We start from the raw sequence: 15526 nt of genomic DNA, 5'->3' as shown, positions 1-15526 counted from the left end.
CCCATTTACAAAAGGCCCAACTAAAATAATCAATATATTTATATAAAAATATTTTATTTTAATAACCTAATATTATATTTTAATAACTTGCACATTTAAATATGTCTGAGTTCATCCTAAGAGATTGAGTTATAAAAATAAAATTAAAATGCAAATATAATCTTATCTTTATTAATTCAGAAGACAATGTTGAATGCAGGATGCGCCACGTCATTTGTACAGTTTTTTTTTGGAAATTCAGGTTATGGTGGTACCCGTTGGTATGCAAAGAATTAATTTCTTCAAATCGTCCGCCAATACAAACATGCGACAATTTCCGTCTTAGCAAAAATACTATGAAATAATTTTACATTCGGAATAAATGAAATTAATTTAGACTAACTAGATAATTACAATAGAAATGCAAAAAAAAAAAAATGCATCCAAAAATATTAATAACGGCCCAAATAAATACCCGTGCAATTTAATCACTGATTTAGACCAACTAGATAATTACAATAAAAATGCAAAAAAAAGAATGCATCCAAAAACATTAATACCGGCCCAAATACATACCCGTGCAATTTTGCACGGGTTTAAAACTAGTTAACTAATAATCCTATACTATAGGACAATCCTAAAAAAGAGTTGCTGATTAGTATAACTAGAGATGGCAATCCGGGCCGGGCTAAGGCGGGCGGCACGGGCACGGCACGACACGGATGAATAATACTGATGGCACATGCACGGCACGAACGGGTTTGAGGCGGGCCGCGACTGCATTTTTTTGAAATTCCCGTGCCTAGGCACGGCACGGCCCAAGCACGGAGGGTCCGGCACGAACCAGGCACGGCGGGACTGGCACGACACGACCCAAGATTTGGCCCGTTTCTTAATTATTTAATTAAATTCCATTTTTTAATATCGTTTTTTAATTATTTAATTAAATCTAGTACATTAAAAATACAAGTAATCAACTAATCAAGACATCAAGTACATTAATATTTAATAAAATATATATTTAAATCGTTAATATTCATTATTTATATAAATAAGTGTATTTAGAAAAAAACACTAAGGTTATTGGGCGGCCACGTCTTTAGGCACGATTAGCCCATGGGCACGCCCAAGACGAAATCGAAAATTGAGCGTGCCAGAAGCGGGCCGCGGCGGGGATTTGGGTGAGTGGGCCAGGCACGGCACGACACGACCAGCCCAATATCCGTGCCTGGGCCGGGCCATTTTTTGGGGAAGGCACGATGGGCCGGCACGCGGGCCGGCCCAGCACGGCCCAATGCCAACTCTAAGTATAACTCTGATAGATGTCCGTGGCAAAACCGAAATCAACCATCCACAATCCATATAAATCCGACCAGTATCCAACCCACCCCGCACTTAATCTCCAAAAGTACAAACACAACCCTCAGCCAATAAGAGGCCAGCAAGCACGTCACAAGCTTTGCAACTCGCAAGTCACAAGAAATACAAACTCCCCAAGAAATCAATTTTCTTTCGTCGTATAATTTTCTCCCCCAAATTTCTGGGGTATACATAATTCACGCATCAAAATTTCTGGTCTTAACAGTCAAAATAAATCAAATCAAATCAATAAAAAATGCATTCATTCGGGTACAGAGCAAATGCACTGCTAACATTAGCAGTTACTGTTCTTGCATTCATGTGTGCTGTCGCTTCTTTTTCTGATACTTTCAATCACCCTGATCCTGCTGTTGATATTAAGGTCTTTTTCAATTACTTCTTTAATTTCTCAATTCACTATCATACTACTGATTTAGGGTTTGATTCTGATTTGGGTATTTTTTTTGGCTGTTGTTTGATGAATCAGGTTGTAAGCTTCAACAGATTTATCAAATCCAAAGATGGCAATGAAGGGGTAATTTTATATTTTTATTAATTGTCAGTTATCGATTTTTCTAGGGTTTTGATTTCTGGGTTTTTCTACTGCAGTTGAGAATACTTCTGGGTATTTGATTGATTGTTTATTTATTTGTGATTGGGTTGATTCAAAGTTGTAATTTTGCTGCTGGCATTTACTTATTGGTTGATGCACTTTGATGTTGACATTGATTACACTAGGATATGTATATAATCTGGAATTTTATTGAGTTTTAAAGTTGTGTGATGATATGCGGTAGTGCGGTACTGTTCGACGTGCAAATAGTGGTGGATTTAGTCAGTAAGGCGTAGCAGAATTTGATGATGAACTTGGTAGTGAATTTTACAGGAATTCAGCCTGAATTTTGTTGGTTTTGGTGAATGATTAGGGTTGGTTAGGTGTTTTTAGTCGACATTGGGGCTATTGTGTTGCCTAGCTCTTCCTAAGCATGCAGTCTGTCAATAGTATTGGGGGATTCGAGTTTAGTATTGAAAATTTCTTATGCATAGCAGGAGTGAACTGAACTTTGGAAGCATATGTCTATAGTCTTGCACCATTTTTTATTTTTGAAATCCCTAACTGTATTTGCTTCTGATAGAATTTTGCTCGTTGATTTTCTTGGGAAAAATTGGTAACCAATAACCACTACCTATCATGGTGTACAATATGTTAAGTGTTGAGCGAGGGGTTTGCTGGAGGAGTTGTTGTCTATATGTCATGGCGGGGCTGGACTTTGGAGGTTATTTTTGATTTTTTTGGGTGTATGGTCTTTGGTGTGTCAACGGTTCAGTAATGATTAATGGTAGCCGTTATTTTGGGACACTAAAGCTTTATTTTTGTATGGTCTATGGTATGTTGTCACCCTGTCAGTGTGTTGTCCGAGGCTTGGTACTTGTGCATTGTCTTGGTTGGACAATTGACGCTGTAATGGGTTATTCAGTTCAAAGAACTCTATTTTGTATCTCAGGTGCACTATTGTCAGTGTGAAGGATAGATATAGTGGGCATGGTAGGTGTGGTTGGCCTTTGAGTGTGGGTTGGGACAGTGGATAGGTAGACTAAATTAGGACTTGTCGGATTGTCCTAATTTCTCTTCCTTTTTATCATCAGTGGAGCAGTGAGTGAACTCCTAATTATTAAGTGTTTCGAAATTGTGACTTTCTAAGCTAGTACAATAACCTCTTTTTGATCTACTTCTCGCCCCTTCATTCTCTTGTACAATCCTCGTAGCTCATGCTCATGTATTTGGAATTAATACCAGCCTGATGCTGTTTCCTGCCTTGGGTTCTCTCGATTCCTGTTTCTTTCTTCTAAGCGATTGTTTTGCACTAGATGTTTCTGTGTAGTTTTTCTGAATTCGTATTGTTTGAATTGTTTCTTGTATCTTTCCAAGCAGTGGCCCCATTCAATCTCCATAATAAGGCTTGACTTTTTCTTGATTCTAATCTCACGTAGTACTATTTTTTCTGTTCGTGGCCTAGATAGCTCAACTAAAATAAAAGAAGGATAGTTTCTTGTAGTCATCTTGAATTTGCCATCCTCCCATCTTCCAGTTGGAGTTTGATGTAATCTTTAGTGGACGCCTAACATCAATAGCACCCTTACTCTTATTGATTCCTTCAAAGGAACCAACCAACGTGTTTTGTGTGAACTGATCTATCTGGTGTTTTCCATATTTGTTTTCCCATCAGTGGGACGCCATAGATTCTTTCCCAAAAGGGGGTGAGGGAAAGGTGTTTTCGAGTTTTTTTTTTTCCAAGGTTTTTTCCCTGCTCTCAATTTTATTTAAAACTAGAACATGCCTTTAAAAATGGTATTCTTTTCCCATTCTCCAGTACCCTTTTCTTATCCGTGTCTTTGGGAACCGGAATTTAAAGAATTTTGTAAAAAGTCACTTTCTGCTTTGTTTTCCCCTACTCTCATTGCCCAGCTCTTCACATTCATTAAATTATTATTTGTGTCTATTGTCTGCCTATAAGTGAGGTTTGTTGATGTAGTATCTGTTTTCTTTTATATTGGACACCACGGAAGCGCCTTTCATCATCTTAATTATTCTGTGTATCAGTGTATGTGTCTTCACAAATCTTGTTCAGATATACGAGTACTTGCAGTGCCCGATGAAACAGATGTCGAGTGTTTGACTATGTTTAAAACATTTAAGCTGCATGTGGATATGATCAAACAAATCTCTTGACAAATTCTGTAAACACACACAAATACAGAATTCATTTTGTCAAATATTGAAATTATTATCCCTCGCTTTAGCTTAATAATAGTTGTAGAATTTTTTTTTAATATAGAATTATCCCAACTCTTTTGATTTAGTTTGCAACTTTGCACAAGGAAAAACAATCGACAAAAGCTGAATGATTTTTTTTTTTTTTGCTTATTTAGACTACTTTCCATGCACCAACAAAAAGGTACAGAAATTGAATTCCTGGCGAAGGCTCCCCTATTATTCATTAATTACATCCTTTTACTTTCTCCTAATTTAATATAAGGATATCAGTCAAGTGTCGGTGTCATGACTGTGTCTGATATTGGTTTGCCATACATGTGTCTCGTATCTGGTCAGCAGCTTATCTTGTGCCGGACACACAACACGAGGGTAAATGCAGAGTGTAAGAAACATGGGTTAGATGAACTCTCTGAAGTTTAGTACTTTGAGTTAATCACTAGTGTACTGGGTACTGAGAAAAGGATAAAGACCGTTTTAGAAACGAAGGACCTAGTAAAAAAACCTCCTCCACGCATTGGAGTAGCAACATTTTTCAAATGTTGCAATTCCAATGAATTGGACTGAGTAGCTAATATTGCAAGAGTAAAGCAAAGTAGAGTGATAGAAGAGATGCCTTGTAGAAACCTAGCACACCTAACATTCTGATAGGAAGTCAAGTTGTATAGACTATAGAGTACACTAAGACCATCTCCAACGAGAGATGGTACGCAGCAAAAAAACTGATGAGAAGATGTCTGTGACTCTCCAACAGTGGGGTTGTTGCATCAAAAAAATTGATAAAAAGAGGATTGCGCAACATATGATGAAGGGAAGGCGCAGCAACCTGGCCCCGCTCTCAGAGAGTATGTGAGAGGGAAGGGGAGAGAGTGTCAGGCTGTTAGGGGAGAGAGAAAACAAAGAGCTGCATTTATTTTTTGTTTTGATATTTTTGTTAAAATTAATAAATATAAAATATACTCCCTCCTATTCACTATAATCTTCCCTTTGTGTGTGGGCACGAGTATTAAGGCGGGGAATAAAATAGGAGTAAAAGAGTTGGGTGGAGTTTGGTGATAGGAGAGAGGGATGAATAAAATAAGAGTAAAAGTTTCCTAAAATAGAAAGAAGAAGAAAACCTGAATAATCCATTTTAGGAAATAGGGAAGATTATAGTGAATAAGGAGTATATATTAGTTTGAATTTATCTATTTTCCTCTACAAATGGAGACCACTCTTAATAGTATTTGAAATTAATTTTAATGGGATAAATACAACGGAAGAGAGTAAGATGAGGAGTAGGTGTAAATCATGGTTGGAGCCTGGAGGAGTCTTTTTGGTGGGGATGAGTGAGAAATGATGAGAGAGTGAGATGATGAGTTAGTGAAAATCATTGTTGGAGATGGTCTAAGTGCTACTCAGGAATCATCAGTTTCTGTGTTTTGAAAAACTGTCGGTGTTTTATTTAAGGTTGTTTGAACATTAAAGACGGAATTTTCATGTGGCAAATGTATAAGTTGTAATTGTTTATCTTCTTTTATTGAAGGTAAGCATGAAGCTAAAAGTTGCAGCAGATTTGCAGTCATTGTTTACTTGGAATACCAAGCAGGTGAAGTTCCACACGCCTTTTCTTCTACTTTCTCTATTGTTGTTTTTTTGTTGATATATTTTGGTCATGTGCGTTTTGTTTTTTCTCCGGAATATATTCACAGAGCCTTGAATCTTTTAGTTTATGTATTTGTGGTCATTTTCCTCCTACAATTTGTGTGGAACTGTGGATACCTCTGCTTCTTTAGTTCTTTGTTGTCCCTTGAAGGCCAAATCTACCAAGCAGCAGTCTGGTGGACTGGCGATTGTTCTCACCTTTCCTTTTCTTCATATAATTTTAAAACATTTATTTATGATGGGAATTGTGAGGCTCATGCTACAACCATCTTTATGAAAACGTCAAAGTGCTATTTTAATCTATGTTATTTTGACACTTCAATTTGGCAGCGTGTCGTGTGTCCAACAACACATTCACACTCTTACACGACACAATATTTCACACTTCATTTTAGACCAAACATGTAACTTTTGCAAGAGCCGTGGCCCGACACTCAACATTGTGTTGCATCGAACCCCACAACAGAATCAGTAACATAGATTTTAATACTAAATGTCTAAATGCTTGTACAATTATTCCCTACAGGTTTTTGCCTTTGTTGCTGCAGAGTACGAAAGCCCTACAAATGCACTGAATCAGGTATCTACATACTTCCCTGTGTCTAGTAATTTTGTGTTTTGGCATCAACCAAATCGTCATAGAACATCATTTTCTTTGTTGGCATGTACATTTGTGATGTTTTTGTTGCTGCCAAACTTTTGTCTAGAAAGTTGAAGCCTTAAAGTGCCCTCTACTGAGATATACTTGTTCTTTACATTAACAATCTACTCCCTCCGTCCCGGTCAATTGTTGTCCTTTGGTTTTGGCACAAAGACCAAAGAAAGAGGAGATGACCAATAACTAAATGACAAGTGGAACAAATTGAATGAGAATGATCAAATTACTCATCAAAATCATTCTTAAAATAAAAAGGACAACAAATGACTGAGACACCCAAAAATGGAAAAGGACAACAACTGACCGGGACAAATGACCGGGACAGAGGGAGTATATATTACCAGAAACACTAAATATGATTTTTTGTCATCAGTATGTTGGCTATTCGTAAGCCGCAGTCTGGATTGTTACAATCTATGTTTCTAATGCTCATGTTAGCATGGGAGTTAAAAAAACCCACTTTGGCTATACCTGCCAAACTGTTTCAACTTTCAAGCTCATTTTTGGTGATCTAAATCTGTGTCGTACAATTTCTTTTGGGAACAGATTTCTCTCTGGGATGTAATAATACAATCACGAGAAGACGCTGTGATTCGGGCGACTTTTAGAAACAAGTACCCGTTATTTGACCAGGTAAGCCTTTTCATCAAACTGTGTTGCCTTGCGTCTCCTGGTGGTTTGGACCACAACAACAATAACAGAGCCTTAATGGTATAAAACGGTTCCTGAGGCTGCACTTCAGAATTTTGACTCAAATTGCTAATGCTTGAAGTAATGCCTTGGTCACATCGTACACCACACTCTCTTTAAAGTGTCATGTATCTTCCTCATCGGTTTTTTTGTTTGTTCCATTTGATTGTTTACGCCTGCTTATCGCATGGGTTATGGTCAAATGCAATGATGCAAGTAGGATTGGGGAAGGAGCAAATGATTACCGTTTTGGTAAATTCGGCTCTCTTAAGGACGTGAGTTGGTCTTAAAAAAAGTGGAATACTATATTAGTTATTCACTTATTTGCCATGACAAAAACTTCAAAACAGATTCCTAAAATGTCTGGGCCGGTCTAAAATGGAAAAAGTTAGCAATCTAATGGAACAGCGAGTAGTCGAGTACTTGTTAATTGTAAGAATGTTTCATGCGTTATGGTTTAAACAGGGAAGTGGTTATCTTGATTGATGAAGTTCTTGAACATATTACAGGGTAGCAATCTGCGAGGCAAGCAGTTCAACTTGACATTGCATTGGCACGTGATGCCCAAGACTGGAATGATGTTTACAGGCAAAAAAGTACTGACAGGATATCGGTTTCCTGTAGAATACATTTGATTTGCTAGGTGCTCAGGTTTAGAATTTCGGGTTGAGGATCTTGAACTGCATGATAGACACCGATTAAAAGCAATGAAACAAATGTCGATGAATTTGACTTCAATCCTGTTTTCATTTTTCTCCGCTTGTTCATTGTTCCGAAGCATATTTAGATTTTTGTTAGGCATCTGTTTGGATTTGAGTAATTTGGAAGGAAAAGGAATTCGGAGGAGAAAATAGGAGAGTTGTTATTTACCTAATCTTGATCACAAATAGTACGTTGCACTATAGTTTTGTAGGCAATGAACATTGTTTATTTTCTTCTACGAGACATTAATACTTTCAACATAGAGAGAAAAACTACGACAAATGTCTTCCTTCTCGACTCAATTAAATTTGTACCCAAAGGATAAATGGAATTTCAGGTAAATTCTAAGGCTTTAGGGTAGTCCTTAAAACATACTCCCTCCGTCGGAGTTATTTGTTTACCTTTATTATTCTTAGTGAGGGGTGTTTTAATCAAAAGGTAAACTCACGACTGATTTCTCATTTTTGATCCATTAGGTTGTGCAACTTTACAAAAGCTTTTGCAGTCAAAGTGTTTACTTAGCCGGCTTAAATTTAAAATATACACTTAATTTAATTTTACAACGTAAATTAACATTTTTTTAACATCATATATTTCCTTAATCCTATAAAATGATTTAGATCGTCTGACATTAATCTTTTTTTTCTTTTGAGTCACCGTGGGTGATCGCATACCTTAGAATACAACGAGATAGAGAGGAAGTGAAAAGCAAGTCGAAATAAATTTTACCGGAAATCTTTCGGGTCATTTATTAGGTTCCTTTTAAGCGGGAAAAGGGCTAAGTGCACTTTTTTAGCCGCTAATTCCCTCCGCTCACCCCAAATTGCCTCTTTATTTCGTATCCTTCATTGAAACACCACATTGATTAGTCTGAATCAAACCCGAGAACCAAACGCCCCCTAAGAATCACAAGTACCCAGAAATCCAGATTCCAGAATAATCGAACCCGTAACCCAACCAATCAAACCCGTCAGCCAGAGCCGGGTCTAATATTTTTGGGCAGTGTTTGCATTTGCAGACCATATCTTTCTCATTTCGTCTTTCTCCTCTTCACTAGGTAAATTTTATGCCTTCTTTACCATTAGTCAACCCTTGATTATAGTCAGTGGCGGATTTTGGAGGAAATGGAAGGGCGCTCGCCGCCGCTGGCCAATGAGAAATTCCCAAGTTTTAGATAAAATTTCCGATTTTTGTTTTTTCAGGTTTACTTTATATTATTTGTTCTCCCTTGCCTCGCTCCCTAACTGTAAATCCTGGCTCCGTCACTGATTATAGTTTGAGATGGGTTGTGTACTTGTGTGAAAGCGGTTTTACATTAATACAGTGTAGTGGCCTAGGGGTTTAAGGTGTTATTATTATGAAATTCCATAAACTTGTGTAAGTCCGCCTTACATTAGTATCTGTGTTTTCACAATTTAGGCTATTTAATCAGTATGCATGTACTCATTTCTAGGAACCCTTGATTATTTTTACAATTAGGCTAATTAAAATGACAATTAGGCTAATTAATCAGTATGCATGTACTCATTTCTATGAATCCTTGATTATTTTTACAATTAGGCAAATTAAAATATTAAAAAAACTTCTATTTGGAATTATTATGATTATTAGTTTTGTTAGATTGATTATTAAACTATTTTCTCTTGGCCTTTTGGTAGCGGATTAATTTCAAAGATAAGCGATTAAAAAGCATTATAAATGATTTTTATCGAAGGTTTGACTAGCATATTATAATTAGCAGAATTAATTTAAGTGTTTGGTAATTGGCAGATTACGATTAGTAGATTTTTACTTTTCTTTGTAAAATGGAGAAAAATTTTCTATTTTACAATATGCTAACCAATATGCTGGGGTAAGCAGCAATAATAAGCAGCATATTGTAAAACAACATATTGACCCCAAATATGCTGTTTCAATATGCTGTTTACCAAACACTAAAATTAGCATATTGATTGGTCAAACATGCTAAAACCCTTGAATATGCTAAAAATGACCAATATGTCGTTTACCAAACAGCGCCTTAGTGTATTACGAATTTATGATTGTAATTAGTCATTCTCGGTTTCATGTATGATACTTGACCGCTCTACTTAGTAGCAATCGGAAATGGTTCCTCTTCGTTTCCTCCCATCTTCAATTTGGAGAAAAAACTGAACGTCCGGATTTAACTGAGCTGCGCTATATTTGAGGTGGGATTTCAAGTGTGTTAAATAAATCCGAGATCTTTATTCTTCTTCCCGGACAAATTGTGGCCATTGATATGTAGATAGGTAATAAAGAGGGAGGAAATTGAGAGGATCTTGACTCGTAATCAAAGTGATCCCTTGTATATTACTCCGTATCTTAGTTTTAAAAAGCACGCCTTGGCTGAGGCACTAGCCAAAACGCCTCGGTGCGTTTTAGGTGCGCCTTTTAGACAATGTTCACCTAACAATGCTAACTAGTACGCACTTTCCATATCTTTTAGACAAGACTTGCCATTTCTTTTCCCCATTATTCCTAACTTTACTCCTTGACATGTTAGCCAACTTGAAAACTTCTAAAAAGGCAATTGTTGCCCAAACATTATTTGGAAATTACAAATTTGTTATCAAAAATAGGGCACTGAGGCGCTAAGGGGCAGAGGCGCAAAGCGCAAGGCGAAGGCGCGCGCTTTTGGACATGTTATGCGTTACAGAGTACCTTTTTAATGTTCAAAGTGGCCAATTTAGATATTAACATTTTCAGAGTTTAAGTGATCATTTTTCGTTGTCAGTGAGCTGTTTGATGTCTTTAGTGATTACAGCTTTTAGCAACACTTTTTAATTCCAATTGTGAAATGGTCTCAAATTATATGTCTTAAAAGAAACTTATTGGCCACTCTTTTTTGGTGTAAAGAAGTACTCCATCCATTTCAATCATTTAGTCTCATTGGACTATTTATGAAGGGAAAAGTGGGTTTGGGGTTAAATGATCTTTATTAGTTTTAGATGTATTGTTATCTGAAATGTGAATTAAGATTTTATTTTAAAAAATCATCAGGTCTCACTTAAGAACCATGAAACCCCAAAAGCGTATGCGTATGCGTTCTTCAGAGTGTGATGTTGGCCTAGATAGCTTGAGTGAGATGCCTGATCAAGTGATCGTGCATATTCTTTCATGTATGCCTACTCGAGATGCTGTTAGAACAATGTTGCTCCGCCGCTTTGGAAAGCTCTGGACTATGGTTCATGCTCTTAGCTTTGATTTCAATGATCACTATGTTAGAAATGATATTAATTATGATGATTTTGATGATGTTGAGGATGAGAATGATGCTTATGAAGAAGAACAACGAATCATGAGTGAGGCATTTTCACGTTTTGCTCGCTTTGTCAGAAATGTGCTGATGCTTCATAGAAGATCCAGCATCGACTCTTTTCACCTTGATATTGGGGATTATAAACGTGGCCATGTAGATCCATGCCTTATTGACGATGTTAAAGTGTGGCTGGAATTTGCTATTGATAGAGAAGTCAAAGATCTGTTTTTCAATTGTGATGATCTTGATGATATAGCTCCACCTCGCTGTGTCTTCACAAGTCAATCTCTTGTTACACTTGCACTCTATGGTAGTTTGCTTGCTCAGTATGAGCATCAGCCTCAACTCCACATGGGAAATTTAAGAAAATTAACGCTTTGCGGAGTTCGTGGAAGTAATGAGGCATTCAATCAGTTGGTATCTGCATGCCCTTCTTTACAAAAATTGGAAATATCTTATGCTCAAGGATTAGAAGAACTGAATATTGGTTCTCCAGTGGAAGTAGATTGGACCTGAACATAGAAAACATGCCAGACCGCCCTTTTATTCTTAATTGCCCCCATGTTGAAATTTTTAATATTGCAGTTAATGCATCATGTAAACTTCTCGGTCATTTCTGCTGGATCTGATTTATGTTTCCTCCTTTCAAGAGGTGAATATCGGGCGTTTACCTAAATGTTTGTCTGGCCTAATGGCTAATACTAAAGGCATTTTTGAGGTACTTCCGACATGCTGAGGTTTTTACATTGTCAAGTCTAGCCTTTGAGGTGCATTTTAGTAAATTTTCGCTTAAAATGTCGTAGGGGTTTTTATTGAGTATAAATTAGTCTCTTTTCTTGAGGTAAAATGAGTCATTACAGTGTATTATCTACCATGTTCAATGACAAGATATGATTCATTTTTTTCGGCTAAATAAATTCGATTGCTCAGTTTACCCGTCTATTTCTCTCTGAAATATTTCATCTCATTCATAATGTGCCCATTTGCTTTGTTGGCTAATTGATGTCCAATTTTTACTCATTATACACTTGCTATAATGTTTGAAAGTGATAATAGCATAATGGCTCACCAAATTGGCTACACCTCTTTCAACATGGAGTTGTAGTCATTCAGTGTAATTCTCGACACAATTTCCGTTGGGTCATTCATTTGAAGGCACATGGGATTTTTTGCAGAGAATCACGTTTTAGTTGTCTTCTTATTCAGCAATTATGTTGCTTAAAGAAAGTGGATATTCCGCAAAAGAGATGGCAGACTTGGCTTTGCAGTCATGGTGGGATAATGAAAGATGTCTTCAAGTTATTATTGAGTTGGCGAAAAGCTCAGTGTGGACTTGGACTAGCTCATAATATACGCTGATGTCATCATCGGCAAGTGAGGTTAGTATAACTGGTTTTCTTATTCTAATTTAATCGACTTGTAGCATCGAGTCTTCTCTTTTAACTGTTGTCGAGAGTCTGTCTAACTTGGAGCGAATATTTTACTGTACGTCTGTATTCCCCCTTCCCATTTATATCGCTCCCTTTTTCATTTCGATCAGTTCCAAAATAATTGTTGCCTTTATAAGTTAATATTAATTTCCAAATATACCCTTTCCCTACAAAATACTGTACACAACTTGGGCAAATAATTTCTCATAGACCAGGATTGAAATGCACGCACGGGAAAGGGGAGGGTAAACGCGGCAATATAAATGGGACGGGGGAAGTGTTGTGTTGGTGGCGAAATTGTATACACAGCTCAAAACTGCCAAGGCACAAGGATATTATAGCAACGAATTGTTCATGTACAGTCCCCGTTTAAGTGACAGCCTGTGCTGCTGATTATTAATCTTAATAGATAATTAGTTTGATATGAGCTGCTTTATTGAAATCCGAATCAAGCTTTTATATTATTGTTAGGTAATCACTTGAGAACTATGAGATCCCAAAAGCGCAAGTGTTCTTCAGAGTACTACGCCGACCCAGGATAGATTATGTGAAATGCCAGAGCCCAGATGAAGTAATTGTTTCTTTCTTAACAATGCGGTTGAAGTTTTCTTTGGATAAACAAGCAAAGGAAATGTTATAGAAGATGCAAGAAAGATAATAGATCAATTCAATGTGACAGCTACGTCCCTTGGAATTGGACTTGCTGACCAGGCAGCGAGACCCGTGCTAGTTGTGCAGAATGGCAATTAACAAATTCAATGCATAATGCAACATGAAATATACTTTTGTGATGTTGATTGATTATGAGTTAGTGATAATTTCACAAATCAATCACTTGTTAGTCGTTACACTTGAACTTTGGAATTGCATTATCTATTTTCAGAGAGGGGGATGTAAGTATGAATATGAATGATGAAGGAACTATGGCATTGCAGAAGATGAGGAAGGGGAGCGTCCGAACGTTCCTGTTTTGACGGGAGATGGAAGTTTGCCGGGAATAGTTTAGGGTTTTTAAGTAGGGCACTCAGGCGGAAACTTGAAGGATAATAGGAAAACAGGTGTAAAAGTTTATGTAGGGTGAGTTTGTTTTATAAGTTAGGAAAATGAAATGGCGCCACCGGGTGACACCCAATTTGGACGCCACCCTCTCACAAGGGGTGAGTGGGGACCCCTTCAATTAAAAATGCATGTGAGAGGGTGGCACCCAATTTGGGCGTCACCCGTGGCGCCCTATCACAGTATCACTATCTTAATAGATAGATGGATATAGAATTAGATAGATTGATTAATATTTCGACATTAAAAAAACTTAGATTATGACCAAAATCCTTCTCCTTTCTTCTCATTTTAAAGTTGATTCCAAAGAAAGGATAAATGCAAGTCACAATTAATTTCTCACCTTTTGTCTATAAATTTCTGTTACTTCATATATGTGTTGCAGTAAAATGTCTAGCTAGGAGGCTTAAATCCGCGATTTATCTTTATTGAAATCACAAATAAAGTTGTGTATACGGAGTAACTTATAAGGAATGAAGCTATACATTTTCTCTTGCAAGCCTAGGTTTGTACATAATTAACACAGACAATGGATAATGCAAGTTGAAATAGATTTTAAGCTTATTGGCGGGACTTCCTTGTGTCATTTTCATTAAGCTCCTTTTAATTTTTGGCTAATTTAAGAGGAAAAAAAAACAATGAAAAAAACAATTATACCGTGTTGCTTAAGCTTGTGAAGTATAGGACGATATTGTTGCAAATTTGTGATAGGTTAAATGTAACATTTCGTATTTGTTATGTGTAATTGATGTGTCAAAAGGGTGTGTTAACCAAGTTAGAAATGCGTGACTTCCGTAGGTAAGATATACAATACCATTTTGAGGTTTGGGTACGGGAGCGAACTTCGGGACGAAGTTCATTTTAAGGGGGAAGACTGTAATACTCCGTATTTTATATAATAAATTAAATGGATATTAGTATATATTAATTATTATACAATTCATATTACTAATTAAGTCGGGTAAATTATTGAGTCGATAATTTCATTAAGTTATTTTATTTAACCCGTGTTATATCGATATAAGTTAATTGAGACGGTTTTATATGGAATTCGAAATGTGAGTGACACATGTGAGCTGCCCAATAACCGTCCCAATTAAACACTAAGGCCCAATTAACCCTAATTAACACTAACCATAACCCTAAACCTAAACCAAAACCTAAACCTAATAGTAACCCCTCCAACCCGCCTCCCTCTTCCCTCAGCCGCCTCCCTCCCTTCATCAGCCTCCACATCAAACCTCACGCATATAGAGAGAGAGAGAGAGAGTGGCCGTGGGTGATTGAGGGCACTGCAAGGAAGAGCTAGGGAAGCTTGTCGACGTTCATAGGTGGCTATAGGTGGCCGTTGTGGTGGCGGAAAGGTAAGCGTTCACCTCCCTTCTCTGTTTTCATTTACGTCATCGGGTTTTTGGGAGGGTTGTTCGTGTCTTGGTGAGGTTCTTTGGTGGTTGGTGTCGGGGTAATGATAATGGGTGGTATAGGGCGAGTATAGTGGTGGTGGTTAGGGTGGTCATAGGTGGTTGTAGGGCGGAGATTGGCGGCATCGACGGGGGTGGTAGAAACGGGTTATTACACGGGTTTTCAGGGGAGTTTAGACAGGTGGGTTTTGGGTGGCACCACCGTGGACTAGGGGAGGTCGAGACGGTGGTCTTTGTGGTGTCGGTGTTCGTGGGTTGACGGAGAGTAGGACGGTGGTTGTTTGGCAGGGGACACGTGTTGGGCTGCGGTGGTGGTAAAGGGAGAACATGGGGTGTTGGTGAGCCGTGGTGGTGAACCGGCCAAATGGCGGCTGGTTTGACTCGCGGCGGCGATCGACCCCAGATGGGGGTGGCCGTTGGTGGCAAGGGCGAGTGGGGGTGTGGGTGGCGGTTGACACGGCCACGTGGTGGCCTGTGGTGGCGGGTGAGCGTGTGTGAAGGGACGGGGGTGATGACGGGTTATTCGAGTTGTTT

The 15526-nt window shown here is 37.9% G+C and overlaps 3 protein-coding genes across 3 annotated transcripts in view; all 3 read left to right on the top strand.

Annotated features, from left to right (window-relative positions):
• Positions 1-1324: 1324 nt before the first annotated feature.
• Positions 1325-8043, top strand: LOC141642404 (signal peptidase complex subunit 3A-like). Its single transcript, XM_074451195.1, has 6 exons — positions 1325-1720; positions 1826-1873; positions 5637-5699; positions 6282-6335; positions 6960-7046; positions 7613-8043. The coding sequence occupies exons 1-6, from the start codon at positions 1595-1597 to the stop codon at positions 7736-7738; spliced, it is 504 nt and encodes a 167-aa protein (XP_074307296.1). The 5' UTR covers positions 1325-1594; the 3' UTR covers positions 7739-8043.
• Positions 8044-8604: 561 nt separating this feature from the next.
• Positions 8605-15526, top strand: part of LOC141642402 (F-box/LRR-repeat protein At1g55660-like) — a 97137-nt gene continuing 90215 nt past the window's right edge. The window contains exon 1 of the mRNA XM_074451193.1: positions 8605-8789. The gene's annotated coding sequence lies outside the window, so the exon portion shown is untranslated. The remainder of the gene's footprint in view (positions 8790-15526) is intronic.
• Positions 8781-12027, top strand: LOC141642403 (F-box/FBD/LRR-repeat protein At5g56420-like). Its single transcript, XM_074451194.1, has 2 exons — positions 8781-8862; positions 10827-12027. Exon 2 carries the CDS (start codon positions 10843-10845, stop codon positions 11599-11601), a length of 759 nt encoding a protein of 252 aa, XP_074307295.1. The 5' UTR covers positions 8781-8862; positions 10827-10842; the 3' UTR covers positions 11602-12027.

This window comes from Silene latifolia, chromosome 2 (genome assembly GCF_048544455.1).
Source record: "Silene latifolia isolate original U9 population chromosome 2, ASM4854445v1, whole genome shotgun sequence".
Lineage (NCBI taxonomy): Eukaryota > Viridiplantae > Streptophyta > Magnoliopsida > Caryophyllales > Caryophyllaceae > Silene > Silene latifolia.
This window is presented reverse-complemented; position numbering and strand designations above follow the sequence as displayed.